Raw genomic sequence first — 20,600 nt, 5'->3', positions numbered from 1 at the left:
TGATCTGATGGAGGAAGCATTAGCCTAAACAACCCAGTCAAGGAAAAGCGTGGGACTGGAATCAAGGAACCATTTTCTCAGCTCCATGTTTTATTGAGATATTTAGAGATTTTAATTGAATTACATTAAAAATGCTAATATTTACATCCGAAACGATGGGCATGAAATAAGATCCGAGTGTTTGGTTCGCATGTTTGTTTGGATAACTCCTTCATTGCAGATGTCTATCCTCAACACAACAGGATGCGCTCCAGGACACAGAGGCATGTGGACATCATGCCCAGAAATGCAGCTTTATCAAAGATTGTTACTCCTTTGATGCGGTTCTGAATCCACTCAAAAGATTTGGAAAATAACGTCAGAAAAACGTCCTTCCGATGTCCTCGTAATCCCGTTCGCGAGAGGGTCTTTATTGCATGAACGCCATCTAAATATCTAGTTCTGCCGCCGCGCGCTTGATATTACAACAGCAAACAAGCAAAGGTGGGCGTTTAATAATCTATATCCATAACGATGAAGGAGACAGAGACTATCGCAGGATGTGGATGGAGTAGATCACCGCGTGAACTGCATGAGCTCACGGCACACGATGACCCTATAAACAGCGGCGCGTCTCAAATCATAACGAGCTGTCTATGTAGGCAGCATATTCGCGTGCACTCGCTCACAACCAAGTGAGCTGCCTTTATACAGTATTTGAGGGTAGGTCTCAAAACCTTTTGATCTACGCCGCATTTTGAGTAACGTTACGTGTCTTAAAATCTACACATGTTTTTTTTTGCAATCATATGCAGGTTCCGAATGTATCCAGCCTGTAGTATCAATAAAAACTATGTAAGAAAAATAAATACTTTCTGTAACAAGACATTACTAGACAGCTTTCTGTCCGCGATGCCCCGAATGCTGTCTTGGTAGGCAGCTCACTCAGTTTTGAAACAGTCGATCTGATCCGCAGAATCTCAGTCCTCTCACAGAAACATCTAGTTCCATAACATTACGTTATATTTTGATTATATATTATTTATATACAAACAAATAAACACACACAACTGTATCTACATCAGCACAACACAACCGTTGATCACTCATACATTTCTGAAGCATTATTGTTACCCTGCCTTTATTTTTATTTTATTCTTGTTTCAGTGAATAATCAGAATGTAACAGTGCGCGCGCTTATAAGGACATTTTTTCCAGTGAAATGCTGTAAATCAAATCAACTTTTTAATGCTAGTCGCTGTAATGTGAAAGGTTCCGCCTGACGTGTTTCCACCGGAATCGTGTGTGAGTCGCACCCGTTCAAGATGTCAGTGGAGCAGGCGAGCGCGAGCCCGACAGTCAATGACACTCTTGAAGACGACAAATCACAATTGATTAAAGGTTTGATATATTGATATTGATAGCATATGGGAGCATTGTTATGAACACGCAAATGCTTTATGAATTATCCGTTGACTTCACTCAAGAAGCTGCAATTTGGTTAACTTAGTCTGATAAGTCACATAATATTAAATCAAACTTAGATATACATGTTAAATGTCGTATGATGTATGACGACGGTAATGGTCCATATATTCGCTACATTCTACATTTCTGGCACTTTTGATTCGCAAAATGATTCGTGATGTAGTATTCGTGAACAAATCTTTCTTTGAATCGATTCTTTTCAATGAATGGTTAACGAGCCATGTTTTTTATTTATGTTATTTTTTTTATTAAACATTACTAAGCATTAAATCAATACAGATAAACATGAAAAGAAAAAGATAAACAGACACAAATAAGTTGCCAGGGTGAGCCATGTCCTAACGGTTCGTTCACGAATTGAACTGAATCGGTCCGAGCGATTTTCGAGTCAACAACTCATTGAACTGATAACCGTCTGTTTTGAGCCGAATGTCCGAATGAAAAGATGATTAAATAAACAAACAACATAAATGTTACAAATTACAAACTACTGGAAATATGCTCAATGACCAGGGTTAAGCGAGAATTTTATTAAACATTTGTATCAAATAATAGTAATAATACAATTCAGAGGCATATGTGTAATAATAATAAAAAAACCCTGTTATCAGCATGTCTTAAATAAATTATTAAATTCCTAAATATTTCTAAATTATGGCAAATTTGAAAATTTTTAATTTTCAGTGCTTTTTTATGCAAATGTTTGGTTAATTTGTTATTATTATTATTATTATTAGATTGACTACACAATCCCCCCCCCCCATATGCATTTCAAAAACTGTTCATAATGTTACTATAAGTAAAAAAAAAAAAGTTTATTCTGATATTTACAAATAAGTAGTTTGAGAATAGGACACCTGTGGAGGATGTCATTCCCATTTGTCGATCTCTCGTCAGGATTATGGTTATGTATTTCATCATGTAGCAATTAAATATGGCTTTCTTAAAATGAATAATAGATCACAGAAGCATATACCATTGATTAACAACCTCAAGAATCTTTATATACAGTACGTTATCACAGAAGATGAACGTACGAGTCTGGCTGCTCTCAGTCTGTATTACATCATGGCCCCTTCTGTTTTAAATCCAGTGGCTATCATGATATTGTCGAGGTGTATATTGTTGTCACGTTATTGTACATACAGTAGTGTTAATCTGAGTGTGTTGTGTTCAGGTGGTGTGTTCCTGGCTAGCGTCGGCACAGCGGGTGTGATCGCAGGCTTCGGCTCCAGTCTGGCCATGGCTAAGAAGAAGTGTCCTGAGTGGTTCAGTAAGGTATCGGGATTTCTCAACTGGAAAAACTTCCTTCACTTTTACACCAGAATGCCTTATAAAAAGTGGAAAAATATATTTCTGTCGTAAAATTTTATTATTATCGTTATCAACAGTAATGTTCATGATTGAAGGACAAGTTCGGTATTTTACACTTAAAGCCCTGTTTACAGATCGTTTCTGATGAAATAGAACGGTTAAGATTAAAATTTGGACACATGCTGCTGTCCCGAGAATTTTAGGTTTATTTCGCTATCCCCCCCCCCCACCTACACAATGGCAGCATAGGTGCACTGGAACAATCCTTCCTAAAACGCATTAAACTTTCGATTACAAAGACGTGAAACTCACCGAGTGGTCAGGTCTGTTCACTGATATGCTCACACAAAAATCGCTGCAAAAGATGCTTTCCAACAGGTTTTATCGTAGTTTTTGTCCAACTCCATTGACTTGTATTGGACAAGCTGTGTGAGGTACGGTATTACTCCGCTGCTTCTGCTTCTTCTGTGTATTCAATTAAATGCCAGTGGTTTGCTTGCAATTGGCAAAGGTGCATTATCGCCACCAACTGGGCTGGAGTGTCTATTATTCAAGCTCTCAACGGAAGAACCTACGGGTGTGAGACGTTTGGAAAAATAGATCCACAGTTTTACAACGAATGGTAAAACACCTGTTGGAAAGCATCTTTTGCAGCGATTTTTGTGTGAGCATATCAGTGAACACCCTGACCAATCGGTGAGTTTCACATCTTTGTAAACGAAAGTTTAATGCGTTTTATGAAGGATTGTTCCAGTGCCCATAGGCTGCCATTGTGTAGGTGGGGGGGGAAGCGAAATAAACCTAAAATTCTCGGGACAGCAGCATGTGTCCAAATTTTTATCTTAACCGTTCTATTTCATCAGAAACGATCTGTAAACAGGGCTTTAAGTGTAAAATACCGAACTTGTCCTTTAAGTATAATATTTTTTTTAAATCATATAATTATTTATCATTTTATTATTAGTATCAGCAATAATTTAATGCAACCGTGTTCCAAAAAAGTGTAAATAAAAAATTACCCTGTCATAATTGAGAGGAATAAAAAAATCCTATTATTATTATTATTATTATTATTATTAATAATAATCATAATGTTTTGATTAATATTATTGTTCTTAACAATAACAACAACTAAAATATTAAACTAAACATTGTTCCAACAAAAGTGTTCCCTGTCATAATTGGGTGGAATAAAAAAATCCTATTATTATTATTAATCATGTTATTTTTGTTGTTATTAAAATTATTGTTATTAACAATAACATCAACTATAATATTCAGCTCAACAGTGTTCCAACAAAAGTGTAAATGAAAAAGGACCCTGTCATAATTAAGTAGAATAAAAAAAAGATATTATTATTATAATTATTAACAACAACTATAATATTTTACTCTACAGTGTTCCAACAAAAATGAAAAGTGACCCTGTCATAATAAAAAAAATATATGTTCTTGTTATTGTAATTATTATTACTTTTAACATTATACTCGAGCCTGTCACAATTAAGTAGACCAAAATTCACTTTTAAGTGCAGATTCAATGTGAATGCAAAGAAAACTGAGATCTTAGTTCAGTAGAGTGAGCAAAACATGAGATGCTAATCATATCTCAGTTCAAATTACAATATCCATATTATATATATTTCATAACATTTCAACAATCACAGGATGGTTCAAAATAATCACAATTGGATTTTTGGCCAAATTGTTGGGTTCCATTTAATATTGTGTTATATTCAGTCATAATTCTAAAATATTTTGAAAATGTGCCATCATAGTGCCCCTCTGTTTCCAGTGAAATCTAGTTCTTTGAAAGCTGTTCTGTGCTCTGGTTATTCCTGGAATCAGCAGAGCACGCCAGGCTCACGTCGGTTAACTTAACACAATTAGACATTGCGTAAATGCTGACATCGATTCAGTTTTATCACTTGTTTTGAGTATACACCCAGAAATGAACAGACTCTTTTTGTCTGCTTTTTGCATTCCTATTTTTAGCCCAGTATCCCACATCAGTAAACACGCGTCTTGCCAAAAATGTTTTTTAAGTGGCTAAATCCAATATAAGGGCGGTGAGGAGACCGATCATATGTCTTGTCCAGTTGCATTAATGACAGATCACTTGACTAGATCTGTCCTGCTCTATAGCTCTGGTTCCAGGGCAGTGTCAACATGGATGAAATCTCAAAATATGCAGCTTGTTGAGGATAAATGTGTTATTACTTTATATTAGATTTCCAGTTTTCACTAGGCAGACAATAAAAGGGTGAAAGATCTCACATATAAATATATATATATATATATATATATATATATATATATATATATATAAAATGTGAATATAAGGAAAATAAGTATTTGAACACCCTGCTATTTTGCAAGTTCTCCCACTTAGAAATCATGGAGGGGTCTGAAATTGTCATCGTAGGTGCATGTCCACTGTGAGAGACATAATCTAAAAAAAAAAATCCAGAAATCACAATATATGATTTTTTAACTATTTATTTGTATGATACAGCTGCAAATAAGTATTTGAACACCTGTCTATCAGCTAGAATTCTGACCCTCAAAGACCTGTTAGTCTGCCTTTAAAATGTCCACCTCCACTCCATTTATTATCCTAAATTAGATGCACCTGTTTGAGGTTGTTAGCTGCATAAAGACACCTGTCCACCCCACACAATCAGTAAGAAATCAACTACTAACATGGCCAAGACCAAAGAGCTGTCCAAAGACACTAGAGACAAAATTGTACACCTCCACAAGGCTGGAAAGGGCTACGGGGAAATTGCCAAGCAGCTTGGTGAAAAAAGGGCCACTGTTGGAGCAATCATTAGAAAATGGAAGAAGCTAAACATGACTGTCAATCTCCCTCGGACTGGGGCTCCATGCAAGATCTCACCTCGTGGGGTCTCAATGATCCTAAGAAAGGTGAGAAATCAGCCCAGAACTACACGGGAGGAGCTGGTCAATGACCTGAAAAGAGCTGGGACCACCGTTTCCAAGGTTACTGTTGGTAATACACTAAGACGTCATGGTTTGAAATCATGCATGGCACGGAAGGTTCCCCTGCTTAAACCAGCACATGTCAAGGCCCGTCTTAAGTTTGCCAATGGCCATTTGGATGATCCAGAGGAGTCATGGGAGAAAGTCATGTGGTCAGATGAGACCAAAATAGAACTTTTTGGTCATAATTCCACTAAACGTGTTTGGAGGAAGAAGAATGATGAGTACCATCCCAAGAACACCATCCCTACTGTGAAGCATGGGGGTGGTAGCATCATGTTTTGGGGGTGTTTTTCTGCACATGGGACAGGGCGACTGCACTGTATTAAGGATGACCGGGGCCATGTATTGCGAGATTTTGGGGAACAACCTCCTTCCCTCAGTTAGAGCATTGAAGATGGGTCGAGGCTGGGTCTTCCAACATGACAATGACCCGAAGCACACAGCCAGGATAACCAAGGAATGGCTCTGTAAGAAGCATATCAAGGTTCTGGCGTGGCCTAGCCAGTCTCCAGACCTAAACCCAATAGAGAATCTTTGGAGGGAGCTCAAACTCTGTGTTTCTCAGCGACAGCCCAGAAACCTGACTGATCTAGAGAAGATCTGTGTGGAGGAGTGGGCCAAAATCCCTCCTGCAGTGTGTGCAAACCTGGTGAAAAACTACAGGAAACGTTTGACCTCTGTAATTGCAAACAAAGGCTACTGTACCAAATATTAACATTGATTTTCTCAGGTGTTCAAATACTTATTTGCAGCTGTATCATACAAATAAATAGTTAAAAAATCATACATTGTGATTTCTGGATTTTTTTTTTTTTAGATTATGTCTCTCACAGTGGACATGCACCTACGATGACAATTTCAGACCCCTCCATGATTTCTAAGTGGGAGAACTTGCAAAATAGCAGGGTGTTCAAATACTTATTTTCCTCACTGTGTATATATATATATATATATATTGGGGCCAGAAAATCATAATAATATAATTTGAGGGTGGGCATAGTAGCACCATATCATTGTACTACTCATTTTCTTCAGGAAGTGAAAAGAAAATTATATTAAAATTTATTAAGAATAATTTCATTACAAATGAAATCATTTAAAATGGCTATAAGGATTTTATCCGTATCTATCAAATTTGTGTTCCATTATTATAATAAAAACAAAAACCTGTAAAATACAACTGCATATTCTCAGTCATAAAGCGCGTTCCTTGATGGCTGCAACCTGCAAAGCTCTAATAACAGCTTATGTAATATGTAGAGCAGTAAAAACACTCAGTTACATTAAAGCAGTCAAAGTTGTTAACAATGACTGTCGGAAACATCAGTTTTGATTTTGAGACTTCTGTACACAAACTAGTTAGCTGTTACAGTCAACATGAAATCAAAAAATGAACCCTATTTAATTTCTTAAAATATGTTCCTGATCTTATGCACAATTCATAAATACATGTCTAAAAAATTTTTGTCATATTTCGTCAAAATATAATAACTTGCTTTTTGAAACGACTCCCCCTTTCGGTTGGAAGATAGCTAAAAATAGCTAAAGATGCTTCAATCACTACCAGTCTGTTGCTTGCTGTGACCATCAACTCCCAAAAGGAATATTAGAGCAGTTGTAGTTGTCTTTGAGGCTTTTCACTCTTGAACGCTTCCAAAATCTGAGACAAAATGGGGTTTGGTAAAGCTCAGTCCTTGAAATCAAAATTGACCCTATTTTGCACGTTTTAATACTGGGTTTGGTTGTGAAAAATCAATCAGCGTCTGCTATTCCTAAGAAAGTGTTTACCAAAACATAGCAGTGTGTTCTTCCTCTGAAATTACTTCCGGATGTTGTTATGAATCAATTAGCGCTGTTTCCATGATCCATTTATTGCCTGATAGATAAAACCGAGGCCCTTATCACTTTTTCCTGTTTCATTCATAATGAATCAGATTACAAAAGTAAAATGGGTTGTGTACAGTTTTACATGTGGTACTTTGTGGTAGCATACTAGGGCTGCGTGATATTGAAGAAAAAATACAATAACACATTAAATAATGCTATATTCGATACGATAATGCTTTGATATACTCAACATGCATGTTTCACATTCTTTTTTGTGAGAAGAAAGCATCCCTACAACTTCTGAGACTGAACAGCAGTGTTTTACTGTAGCATTACATAAAACACAAGTGTCATTTAAACATCAGTGTGATCCAGGGGTTCATGTAGGCCTACATTAGGTTTATTTAACAAAAATTGGACAATCATGTAAAAATTAAGTACGGCTTAGTCTTCACTGTATGAATTAAATGTATACTAATTAGGGCCCAAGCCCTGAAAGGGCGAAGGCCCTATTGTTTCCGTAAGGATTATTTTTTTTTTTTCTTCATTATTTTTTTTTTTGCCTTTTTGACACTTTTGGGGCCCTTAACATGCTCAAAAACTCTTGAAATTTTGCACACACGTCAGAACCCGCGGCCATCAGGGCCGGGCTGAAGCTGGTACCGGTGCGTGGCAGGGGGGCTCGACGGCGCCCCCTGGAATGGGGTCCGAAAACTTGGTCCATAAATCAAACACGCTTGCATGTAATAATATGAAACTCAGTACACATATAGATCTCATCGGGCCGAACAACTTTCGTGCTCTTAAGTTTTACAAAAGCCCAACAGGAAGTCGGTTATTATACGTTGTTTGGAAAACGCATACAATGGAATGTGAAATACTCCTCCTAGGGATTTCATCCGATCGCCACCAAACTCGGTGAGAATAAAGTCAAGACATTGAGGATGAATTCTTGCGAACAGATTTTTGATATCTCGAACGGTTTGGCCGTGGCGAGGAAACTAATTTATGGCGAATAATGGGACACAGGAAGTGTGTTATAACTTCTGCATACATTGACAGATCTTGATGAAACTTCAGCAGTGTATTCGTTGTAAGAGGCCGATCACATGGATGTGACTATTGTGAGTCAAAGTTATAGTGCCACCAACTGGCAGCAGGAAGTGTGTCACTTTCAAAATGCTTTGAAGTCACCCTCTTACTTTTACCCGATTTGCTTCAAACTTTATGTGTATAATGTAAACACACGGCAGATGTAGACCTGTGAAAGGATTATTGATATCTTAGATACTGTTGCCGTGGCAACGCATCAAATTTTAATATTCTTTTCGGATGCGTTTGAAACTCTTAGCATGCTTGAAATTGGATGAAACTCGACAGACACATAACACTTATTAGCCAGTAGACATGTGAAAAGTTTCAGAAACGGGCGTGGCAGGGGGGCTCAACAGCGCCCTCTTGAACAGGGTCTGAAAACTTGGTTCATATATCAAACACGCTTGCATGAATTAATATGAAACTCGGTACACATATAGATTTCATCGGGCTGAACAACTTTCCCTCTGTCAAGTTTCACGCCAGCCCAACAGGAAGTCGGCTATTATGGGTTGTTTGGAAAACGCTTGCTGTGGAATGTGATGTACTCCTCCTAGAGAATTCATTCAATCACCTCCAAACTCAGTCAGCATGAAGTCAAGACACTGAGAATGCTAAATTGCGGACGGATTTTTGATATCTCGAACGGTTTGGCCGTGGCGAGGAAACAAATTTATGGCGAGAAAAGAGAGGAGACGAAGTGTTATAACTTCTGCATACATTAACTGATCTTGATGAAACTTTAGCAGTGTGTTCGTGGTTAGAGGCAGATCAGATGGATGTAACTATCGTGAGTCAAAGTTATAGCGCCACCAACTGGCAGCAGGAAGTGTGTCACTTTCAACATGCGTTTGACAAAAGTGGGTGGGTTAGTTTTACCAACAGTTACAAAAATCAGTATATATATTGGTCTCACCGAGCCGGACAACTTTCTAATTTACAGTTATTAGCTCAGAGCAAAAGGAAGTCAGATATTTTGGTTTGAATGTGGATTTTTTGGATATTTCAGACTCTGAGTTTTTAGCTACTCTTCCTAACTGGTTTATTTTATTCACACCAAACTTTTTCAAAATGATAAAGATACATTAAAGATGCTAAATTGTGAACGGATATTAAACATCTCAAACGGTTTTGCTATAGTGAGGGGCTAAAGTAAAGTAACACTTAAAGCCTCATCTTCTAAAAATGTAATTAAACACCATTTATTTCTATATAAAAGTATAAAAATATCACAACTAAACCCATTTTATTCTTTTTTTTTCAATTTAATAAATATTTATAAGTTTAAAAATAGTAATTGTACTATTTAGTCCCATAAAAGTCAAGTCATACATAGGGCTATAATGCCCTCTTGTGTTCAAAATCAGGTAGGCCTATTGTATCTACTTAAAAATATACTAGGTATGTGACGGTGAGAATATTTTACCACCGGTTAATCGACATGTGACACCGCTGGGGGCTTTTGAATCGCCAACTTAAAAACGAAAGTAAAATATGTTCGTCCACACTGACATTGATAGTGGTTGAGCGAGCGTTTCAAATTAATTCCTATGGAAGTAGGAATTAACTGAAAAACGTTCACTCTGTTCTGCTCGTTCCTCGCCGTGGATGTGCACCGTTATGAATGCCCGTGCAGCCATGAGCATTTTAGTTTAATTTTAAAATTAGCGCCTTTCGGGGGTTGATTGCTTGAAATTATTTTACAAAAGCACAATGTTGTGTTTTATTGCGACTGTACACAAATATAAGTTAACACTTTGCAGTTTGAATGTCGTCCTGTATAATGACGGAGTATGTTTTTATGTGTCCACTGTTCAAACGCGCCCACGCCACACACACACACCCACCCACACACACACGGTTTACTATCTTTGTGGGGACTCTCCATAGATTTAATGATTTTTATACTGTACAAACTGTATATTTTATCTCCTTACACTAACCCTACCCCTAAACCTACCCATCACTGAAAACTTTCTGCATTTTTACATTTCCAAAAAAACTCATTCTGTATGAAGCTTGTTTACCCATGGGGACCTCTATTTAGGTCCCCACTGTGATACGAGTCCCCATGAGTCTGTGTGCATTCAGGTTAAAGTCCCCACCGGGACAGAAAAACATGAACACACACACACACACACACACACACACACACACACGCACACACACACTAGCATTGCAATCTTGACATTGCAGCCTGTTCATTATAGACTTAATAAAATATAATAATAAAATGGTCAACCTAACATATAAAGATTACACTGCTCTAAATAGTCAGTAGTACAATTCGTACAATCACAGTAAGCACCGCTCCACTGTGAATTTTCCAAGGACGTTTTTGCTCATGTGAAGAGGATCATTTTTCCCTTCGATATTGGAACGTGAGTGAAGTACAAAGCATATAATAAACAATAGTTTAGCATCCAAAAAAAGGTAATTATATATATATATATATATATATATATTTTTTTTTTTTAAGTGACAAGACAAAGAATATTACTTGTCTGATATATATATATATATATATATATATATATATATATATATATATATATATATATAATATAGCTGCGAGCAGCGATGGAGGGCCCAAGCCGGTGACACCGCCACCCCGGTGCCTTTAGTGTAACTAAAGGCACCAGGTTGGCGGTGCCACCGGCTTGGGCCCGCAATCGCTGCTCGCAGCTATATTTCTTATTAAAGCTACAAAAGTTATTCAGTTAAGAGCCATGTGTGATTTTCTTTCTTTTAATTAATAAAGCAGACAGATGCAAGCAGGTTTATTAGGCTGCTGTCACTTTAAAATCTACACAGATCCAATATATTGTTACATGTGCACTTTCTTTCTCAACTGTTTAGTCCACATAACTGAATGCGTTGAGGTGAATACTCACCAAGAATATTTTGACATAATTTAGTGTGTATAATATTGGCCATATAATCTGCGGAAGAGAACTGAATTCGGGATCACATGCTGTCCGAGAAGCGGCATGAGTACTTCACTTATTGCATTCAATAACCTTAATGGAACAGTTTAACCAAAAATTACAATTCTGTCATTAATCACTCACCTTCATGTCATTCCAAAGCCGTAAGACTTGCGTTTATCTTCTGAACACAAATTAAGTTTTTAATGAAATCTGAGAGCTTTCTGTCCCTCCATTGACAGCTACGCAACTGACCCTTTGGTGCTTCAAAAAGTTCATGAGATCGTAAAACTAATCCATATGAAATGAGCGGTTTAGTCCAAATTTTCTGAAGAGACTCGATCGCTTTATATGATGAACAGACTGAATTTAGGCTTTTATTCACATATAAACATTGTAAGTATGCTACAGTCATGTGTCCAGTCTACTCTCAGCATCAACCTAAAACTTTTGGAGAATTAAAATCATGCAGTTATCTAAAGCTGTTGCGATGTGCAAATCGTGATATGTACATTTGCGATATTTTGATAAATTGTGCAAAGCATACTGAACAAAATATCTGAGTACAATGCGACAACAGATCTCTGGCGTAAATGCGGCTCTTTTGCTGTGGATGTTCTCAGGGTGTAGCGGGAACTGCTGCGGTGCCAGAGAGCGGAGCGTCGCTAGCGCTGCGGGCGTTGGGATGGGGTTCGCTTTATGCCTGGTGTGGAGTCGGCCTCCTCAGCCTCACCATTTGGAAGGCCCTGGGTGTCCACAGTGTACGTACCTGATAAAAGTGATGGCTTTAAATGCCATGTGCCCACTTTCATTTATTTCCCACTATAATCTGCAACCTTTGTTTGATGTATATCATTTTTCTATTGCAGCTGAAGGATTTTCGCCAGAAAATGCAATCCATTTTCCCCGCTATCCCCAAAAATGAAGAGACGAATTCTGCTCCATTTGACTGGAATTCCATCTTCAAGTCAAAATGAGTAGAAAGTGCAGTTTATTATCAAGAATGTGCAGCCTTAGCTGACTGTCTGGAAATATTGTTTATCAGATGGTCAGTCCTGGTCAAGTGTAAGGCAACGAGTCAGTTCAATCAGACATTTTTGACCCAGCAACTGGAGAACGCCTCTCTGAAGGCCTGAAGGACTCGGCGTGGTTGTGTTTGCCTTTGTTTCTTGTGCCACACTGGATTTAAAAGACCTGAGCCAAAAGATTTGGTAGTATTATGTTTGTACATACTGCAATACCAATTATGAGTTATTTAATTCACATCTGCCTGGTCAATTGTTTGCAGTCCAACTAAAAGCACTGGCCTCGTCTTTTTTGTTTTGGTAACCATACTTTTGGAGCATTTGTGTGGGCCTTGCAAATAACATTACTGTCCTTTGGCTGGTGGTGTTTATACTTTAAACGTATCGAATTAAAGCAGCTATTGTGTTAAATTGGGGTCATGTGATTGCAAGGTCTAATAAAAGCACCTCTTAATAATCTTTGAAAGATGTTTCCAGGCTGTCCCTGAAAAAGCAAATTTTTCTAGAAAAGAGAGGCAAAGGACAAAAACATGTGCCCTGCAGCGACTAAAGAAAAGCTACAAAGCGGCCCTCCCTTAGAGTACGCCAATGTAAGAGTGTTTTGTGCTGCTGCTTTTTTTAGGGCATGTAATCTGGTTAAAATGTGACAAATGCAGCATTGAGCACGGGGTTGGTAGACCGGCCAAAAATATACCCATCAACCTTAACTGCCAGGAATGAAGTTTTTTGCTTCTAAATAGTACAATATTGATGATGTACATACTTGTGACTTTTTTGGCCTCTCTGTGACACGAAAAAAATAAAAACAACACTGAAGAACAATGTTCACAGTGCTCGACCAAATTTCATGTACATTTACTTTTAACATGTGGAACATGTATAAAGACTTTATACTGAATAAACAATGGTCATCAAATCATATGGAGCAAAAAGAGCTTACATAAAGAGTTGTACATATTTTTTGTTAAAATCATTGAGTAATTTTGGGGTAACTTTCACATTGAATTACATTTATGCCATCAGACGTCTTTCAGTTAGCCTGTAATTTCAAAAATCTAAGGCCATTAGAGGGAGCCATTGCTATCTCTTGTCACACAGCACTTCATTATAGGACATATAGGAAAGTCTTTGGGGGCGTTCACACAGAATACATTCTTGAATTAAAAACTGAACTGAACAAGTGCCTTTACAGGCGCATTAAATCCCATACACAATTGCTAATGTACATGCTTTAATCCACTGGAGATGCTTTTCCAGCACCCAAATTCATCTGATTGGTCCATTGTTGTAAAACCGACATTGATCTGCTGCGTACCCATTCAAAATACTAACTATTTTCAACTTGAAAATAGCCGAAAACAACAAGGTTCAGCACAATGACCAAATGTGTCTGTTTGGCATGTGCACATATGACCAACAATTAAAAAAACGGCGCAGATCGAATGCAAGAACTCACCCTGTGTGAACGGCCCCTTACATGTTTGAAGACTATCCTCACCTGAAAACAATGACTTAATATTCATTTGCAAATGTCAATAGCATGTAGGATCAACTACTCACTTTGTATAATACCACATCCCTTGGAGGAAACAAAAATGTGAAAGGGGGCCCATTTAATGTACAGTTTCTATATACAAATTGACCCGTGGATATAGTATAGAGAAGAGGGGTAACCGAAGCACTTTTGAGTTTGCCGTCAGAGAGAGGAGCCTTTGCGGCTGCACATATATGGAAGCAAGTCAGAAACCAACACTCGCTTGACCCTCAGATACTGGTGTGGTGAAACAGTGCAACACTGGTGGTCAGATCAGAACATTGCCTGTGGTCATTCACATTTCATCATCTCCCCTCTGAGCCAGCTAAATCTATTGCACAATGCTTTTTTCAGAGCTGTATACATGTATGTCTTAAAATCAGTGTTTTTTTTTTCTTTTCTTTTTTTTCTTTTATCGCAACACTTTGCAAGAGAAGTTCTATCTACAACATGTCTCACAATTTAAATAAATCTGCATTCCCCGAATAAACAAAGTCCCACAAGAAAACAAACAAAACACTGCATCAAAACAATTAAAAACATTCTGAGAGCAAAATACTCTAAAAACGTGTATCAGATGCCAACTTTGGTTAAAACAAATGAAAGAAAATACACAGATGAAACGAAACAAAACAAATAAAAAAGAATAGAAAAAACAAAAAGACCAAGTATTAAATATCTGTATTAAAATCATTTAAAAATCCAAAATGAAAACTGGGAAATGGGGCAGAGGAGCTATATATATTCTCTATATATTCATTTGTATGTAAAAACAATTTTTGTTTGTGTTCTTTTCCTTAAATAAAAATATAACACCAACAGTTGTGTGTGATCTCTGTGGCTCAGCTCAGCCGCGCGTTCCCATGATGGCACTCTAGGCTCCTTTGTGCGTGTCACGAGCGGCCAAGCTTAAACAGTACCTCACACAGGATGGCCGCCACGCCAGAGTTCAGCACGGAGGACAGCGAGATATCAAGAAGCCTGCTCTCGAAGAGCACAAACTCAGGCCTGTTCTCTTCCACTTGGGCCATGGCCAGCAGGGCTTTGGCGGCTCGGCACATCATGTTGATGCTGGGCGGCTCAGGATGGGTGGAGTGTCCCATGTGCAAGAGACTGTGAGGGCTCTGCTGATACTGTGCCATGGAAACACTGTCCTCTAGGAAGCCTATCAAGGCTCCCACGCTGCCCTTCTGCAGGGCCACGGCTCGGGCAGCCGTCGGGTCACCCTGTGCAAGATTGGAGAGAACAGCTACGGCCATCTCGCGGCACACCTGACTCTTTCGCTCGCCGACATGCCGCACTAACGTGGCAAAGAGGCGCTCCTGTCTGCTAAAAGGAGGAGTGGCCAGCAGAAGGTCAACATTAGAGTCTTGGATGCTCAGTTTGCACAGGCACTCCAGCACAAGCCTCTGCGGCGTAAGCGAGGAGAAGCCGTTCGCCGTGCAAAAGGGGTCCTGGGCCTCTGCTGAAGGGCACACCATCCAGTGGAGCAGCCCGTCCAGAATCGGAAGGCAGATACTTTCTGGATAAATAGACAGGTCTAGCTGTCCGGAAATGTTGGCAAGGGTGACCAAGGTGTTCTCACGCAAGGCACCAAGGCAGTCCCACCACCATTCATCCTTGCTGCAAGCCAGACCTCGCTCTTCCTCTCTCTGGTAGGTAGGTGCCATCCTTTTTCTTTTAGGGTGCTCATGGTGCAGAAGCACAAGTTTTCCAAGAATGAGCACTAAACCTGGGTGCCGAGCCATTTCGCTGTCATTGCCAGGGACAAAGGAGAGTCCACGAATGATATTGGACACACAGATACAGCGCTTGGCCAACTCATCTTGCCAGCCCTCGGCTACTGAAAGAGGGGCTTCATCCCAGCATCGGGGCTCATCTTCCAGTAAAGTAATGCTGCTGTTGTTCTCTCTGTTGCGGAAGAGGAATGTCTGAGTTTCACCTCCTGATAGCAACCCTGGACGAGAACTTAGCATGTCATCTACAGTGGCGGTCAAGTTTTCCTCTAAAGGGCCTGGAAGTTCTCTTTTCAGTTCCTCTTTCCTCCTGGGCTCCTCTTCAACTGTTTCCTGCACACCTTCCTGATTCTCTAAGGGCTTCTGTTCTTCCTCTTCCCCACGACTCTCTAAATGGGTCTGGATGTGGGCAGTGGAGTCCCCTCCACCTGCTTTCCAATGTAGCAGACCACTGGTGAACTCCCCGGCCAGGCCTAGCAGCTCTGATCGATCCTCCACAGAATCAGCCACAGCCTCTCTCTCCTCAACTTTCACTGGGAGCTTGTCAAACTTACTGGCTTGCTTAGGTCTGGGCTCCACTGGAGGACATGGCTCTGTACCAATTGTGTTCTCTTCTTCATCAGCCTTACCCTCTGCCAACTCTTCCTTTTTCTCTATAATGTGTGCTGCCGAGCTGCTGGGCTGAGGTTTCTCAGGCTCTGTATCTAATTGCTTCTCCACTTGTTCTGTAAGGGATTGGCTTTTTAGGTCTTGATTCGAAGGTTGTTCTTTTTCTGTAGGTTCTGAACATGAGCCGAGGAGAGTTTTCTGACCCTCTGATCCAACTTCGTATTCCTCAAGGATCCCAAAGATCTCTATTAAGCACCTTCTGAAATATTCAACAATGAGCTCCAAGAAACCGGGCATCTAGAAAAGCAAAAGACACAAAATCTATTACATTATTATAGCCTATTATTTATCATAAAGTGCTATTAAATATTGCCACAAAATTGCATAAAGAGATACAAGACTTCTGCAATAATTTCCTACCCTTTTTACTTTTAAGCCTAAAAACCCAACAGTGCCTGGTCCATACTTACCTGAGATAGGCCAAAGGAAGACACAGTGTTGTCATCATAGAGCAATATGTTTATAGTATCTAGAGCCCATGTACTCTCTGCAAGCAACCCAGACTTCAGGGACATCATCACACGCCAAGCCTCTGGTGTGCCTACAAGATTTACAAGCATTTTTAAGAACATTGCCATAACCAGGCCAATTAAATAAAAAAATATTATCATTGGAAAAGGGTTTCATACCAATGTCTTTGGAAGTTAACCTTCGGCGGGGTTTAAGCTGTGGCTGTGTGGCCTCCACAGAGTCCAATGGGTAATCCCGATGGATTGTTGGGAAGCCTTGCCCAGGAATACCACCACTTTGAGTACTTGGCATGGACCCTGGGCCACCCGGCTTTTGCATCTGCTTCATAGAGGCCATCATGTGAGCTTTATTGGGTGACATAGAGCCACCCACAGACCGAGGGAATGGTGCAGGGCTTGGGACACGAGAGATGTGGTTTGGCATTGCTGGAGGAGACTGGTAGGAGGAAGATGGTTGCCGGCTAACCATGGGGGGCATGGAGCTAGAAGCAGATGAAGAGTGTGGTGGGTATGGTGATTGACGCTGACCAGGCCACTGACTGTCCTGACTAGCCCTGACTTCTGGATCTTCTCCACGGCTCATGGAGGGATAGGGGGCCCCATGACCCTGCCGGCCAGGGTAAGGATAGCTCATGTCATGCCTAGTGTGCCACATGTTCCCCTGATGCCCACCGCTGGAGTTAGAGGATGGGGGTGGTCCACCACTCATCATGCTATGCTGAGGAGGTCCCTGTCCACCTGGCTGCATGCGATCACGTCCATATGGATAGGGGAATGGGCTTTGCATGGGCCTACGTTCTGGGTAACCATATTGGTTATACATGTCAGGCTGCTGGCCCCCGTACTGCATACCATAAGCTTCACTCTCATGCCGCTTAGGTGGAGGGCCATACATCCCTTCTCCAGGCCGCTTATAACCCTGCAACAGCCAATAAACAAAGTGTCAAAATAAAGTATTAATATAGCATAAATAATTACCACATTTAGGGGTGTGAATCACAGGGTTCCTCACGATACGATACGTGGCTCACGATACCGATAATATCATGAAAAAGCAATTCTGCAATAATCAATATATTGGTAGACAAACCTATAATGATACATCACGATATCTGTCTAACTATGAAAACAAAATGCAAGTGAAAAGGTTAAGTGCAAGTTTTCTAGACTTTGGACTTAAACGTGGCAGGAGCATCTATTATTTTACTCACACTGCTGTCCGGCTAGTTAACTTATGTTCTAGTTTCCCTCATTCATGTGTTGAGTGCCACCTCGAGGAGCCATGAAGTAGCGACGCTGGGAGCAGGGGAATCTATTTAGAGCGCCTTATTTTATTAATGAAAATATTGATATTTGGCGCCAGCATATCAATTCTCGTATAGCATGGAGAAGGACAACGATATATTTCCCTATCAATATTTTGTCCCAGCCCAAACCACAATGAAATGAAAAATCATAAAGACTTATCACAAACTCTCTCTAACTCTCAGCATAAAAGAGGGATCAATTCTGATCACATTTGATGGCTGACCTGCTGTTGGGGGTAAATCCCATGTGCACCATATGGCATGCTGTGAGGGTACTGCTGCCCATAGCCGTCATGTCCATGTCTACAGTAAAACATATAATAATAAACTACAGCTCTATACACCATATGCATTCATATAAACTAGTCAACAATAGCCACTTCTTACCTCTGATGAGAGGCATATCTACTGCCAGAGAACATGCTGGGATCACTGTTGGAATGTACCATGTTGTTCTGGTTTCCAGGGGGGGCAATTCCCCCGTCTTGTCCCATGATATGGTCTGGCCTGTGAACATAAACATAAAATAAAGTTGGCATACTGATTTTGATGTTTGCATTGTTTTTATGCAGTTATGAACTGACACCAAGGTGTTCTGTCTTACCTCCTCTCAAAAGCAGGGTTGTAGGAGTACTGGGGTCGTGGACCCATACCCATTCCTGAGGGCGGGCCACGTGGATACATATCTTGCATGCCGCTGCCTGGCATCTGCCCTGGCATGAAGGGCTCAGAGCCACCTGAAAACAAATTAACACTTCTTAACTGCAAGGAAGATAAAGAACATGAAAGAGTATTTACATATCTAAAGAATATTCTATGAAACGTAATATTCAGGTCATTTTTAATTTCATGCTGGCTTTAACCTGCAGACACTAGATGGCAGCAATGTCCAAGAAAATAATGAATATGCAGCTCTAGTAAATGGAGCACAGGGAGGCAGCAGTGAGCAGAAATGTGAAACCAGCCCCATACGCAATAATTACAGCAGCAACAACACACCTTTCCTGGGAGCTCCATAGGGATCCTTACTGGTGTCAAACTGCATTCTAGAGGTGGCATCTCCATGCATGGGGCCTCGCTTTTGGAAGGCTGGGTCACTGCCTTCGGAGAACGGATCTTGCACACTAACACCACTGTTTCTAAAGAAGTGCGGGTGAAACAAGGACAACAAATCAATACATGCACACACTTGAGTATCAAACACCACACCAGTGTTGGGCAGTAGCGTTGCTAAAAGTAGTTTAACTGCATTTTTTCAGAAGCGTGGTGGTAGCTCTTTTTGTTGATCAAGTAGTGCGGTAGCATCCACACAAGCTACATTTCCCCAAGCATTTCTGAAGCTCAAGCTCAAATAGGAAATACAACTGCTAAGGATCACTGATCCTGGATCAGTAAGTGACGCCACCGCCATACACAGATGTGTGTAGCCGACAGAAATACTTCCGTATGACGGCGACGACTTTGTGTTTTACGGCGGTTGGCAAACAGCTTTTTGGTGCATTACCGCCACCTTCTGCTCCGGATGGTGACATCACGTACCAATCCTTGGGCTGACACGCGAGAAATTTACTTGATGGAAAGATGCACACACTCTCGACACCTGGTTTTGTTATAGTTATGGTTTTCTATACTTATCTGGTTTTATATAGCTATGGTTTTGTTCTTGTTCTTGTTTTCAAATTGGTTTGGAACAGTTTTTGAATAAACAATTGAACTGAAAAATGATTCCTGCCTTTCTGTTTGCCTGAGTTTTATTGATCACTGAGATAGCATTGACTTGGAACGGTTGGTTTAATATAAAAAATTAATAAAAAAAATTGTTTAAATGTAGTCTATAGTTTATCTATATGTAGAAAAATAGTTTATACTTTTGCCATGCAGCTTATCTTGCTACATTTGCTTCAGTGTAGAGACGCTTCATTTAAATGTAGAGTAACTGCTAGCTTAGCTCACTACATTTTCCAAGTGCCCAACACTGACAGACACTAAAATATAATACATCAATTTAGCCCACCTGGCAGTTGGTAGTGGGTTCACCTGTCCATGTGGTGTGGTGGCCGGTGTTGGTGGCTTTAGGTCCCCTGGCATCTCTGTCATGGTGCTGCTGCCTGTAGACTGAGGAGTCTGCGGCCCTTGAAGAGAGCCTGAGTTTGCTGTTGAACAGAGTAGAAAAGGGCTACGTTATGTGAAAGAATTATTGTACACAAAAATGAGTGTCCTCTT

At 40.0% G+C, this 20,600-nt stretch overlaps 2 protein-coding genes across 10 annotated transcripts in view; one reads left to right on the top strand and one right to left on the bottom strand.

Annotated features, from left to right (window-relative positions):
- The first annotated feature begins 6 nt into the window (after positions 1-6).
- On the top strand, positions 7-14,994 carry tmem242 (transmembrane protein 242). Of its 2 annotated transcripts, none has more exons than XM_081379194.1 (4): positions 7-263; positions 2,645-2,745; positions 12,260-12,397; positions 12,506-13,599. In XM_081379194.1, the coding sequence occupies exons 1-4, from the start codon at positions 191-193 to the stop codon at positions 12,611-12,613; spliced, it is 420 nt and encodes a 139-aa protein (XP_081235320.1). In that variant the 5' UTR covers positions 7-190; the 3' UTR covers positions 12,614-13,599. The 2 variants fall into 2 exon arrangements, with proteins under 2 accessions (XP_081235320.1, XP_081235319.1); XM_081379193.1 differs by lacking the exon at positions 7-263 and adding an exon at positions 804-1,380 and having other exon boundaries at positions 12,506-14,994.
- arid1b (AT-rich interactive domain 1B) overlaps positions 13,502-20,600 on the bottom strand; it is a 114,126-nt gene continuing 107,027 nt past the window's right edge. For 6 of the 8 annotated variants that reach the window (XM_081379174.1, XM_081379178.1, XM_081379177.1 and 3 more), the window contains 8 exons: positions 20,392-20,530; positions 19,377-19,516; positions 18,982-19,114; positions 18,765-18,884; positions 18,602-18,680; positions 17,230-17,989; positions 17,011-17,141; positions 13,502-16,837 (listed from right to left, as the gene is read on the bottom strand). In XM_081379174.1, the coding sequence (XP_081235300.1) occupies positions 15,089-16,837; positions 17,011-17,141; positions 17,230-17,989; positions 18,602-18,680; positions 18,765-18,884; positions 18,982-19,114; positions 19,377-19,516; positions 20,392-20,530 (3,251 nt within the window). In that variant the 3' untranslated portion in view covers positions 13,502-15,088. The remainder of the gene's footprint in view (positions 16,838-17,010; positions 17,142-17,229; positions 17,990-18,601; positions 18,681-18,764; positions 18,885-18,981; positions 19,115-19,376; positions 19,517-20,391; positions 20,531-20,600) is intronic. The other 2 variants (XM_081379175.1, XM_081379179.1) reach the window with 1 other exon arrangement.

This window comes from Scardinius erythrophthalmus, assembly GCF_964197995.2.
Source record: "Scardinius erythrophthalmus genome assembly, chromosome: 11".
Taxonomy (NCBI): Eukaryota; Metazoa; Chordata; class Actinopteri; order Cypriniformes; family Leuciscidae; genus Scardinius; species Scardinius erythrophthalmus.
The sequence above is the reverse complement of the archived record's forward strand: the minus strand, read 5'-3'. Positions and strand labels throughout refer to the sequence as shown.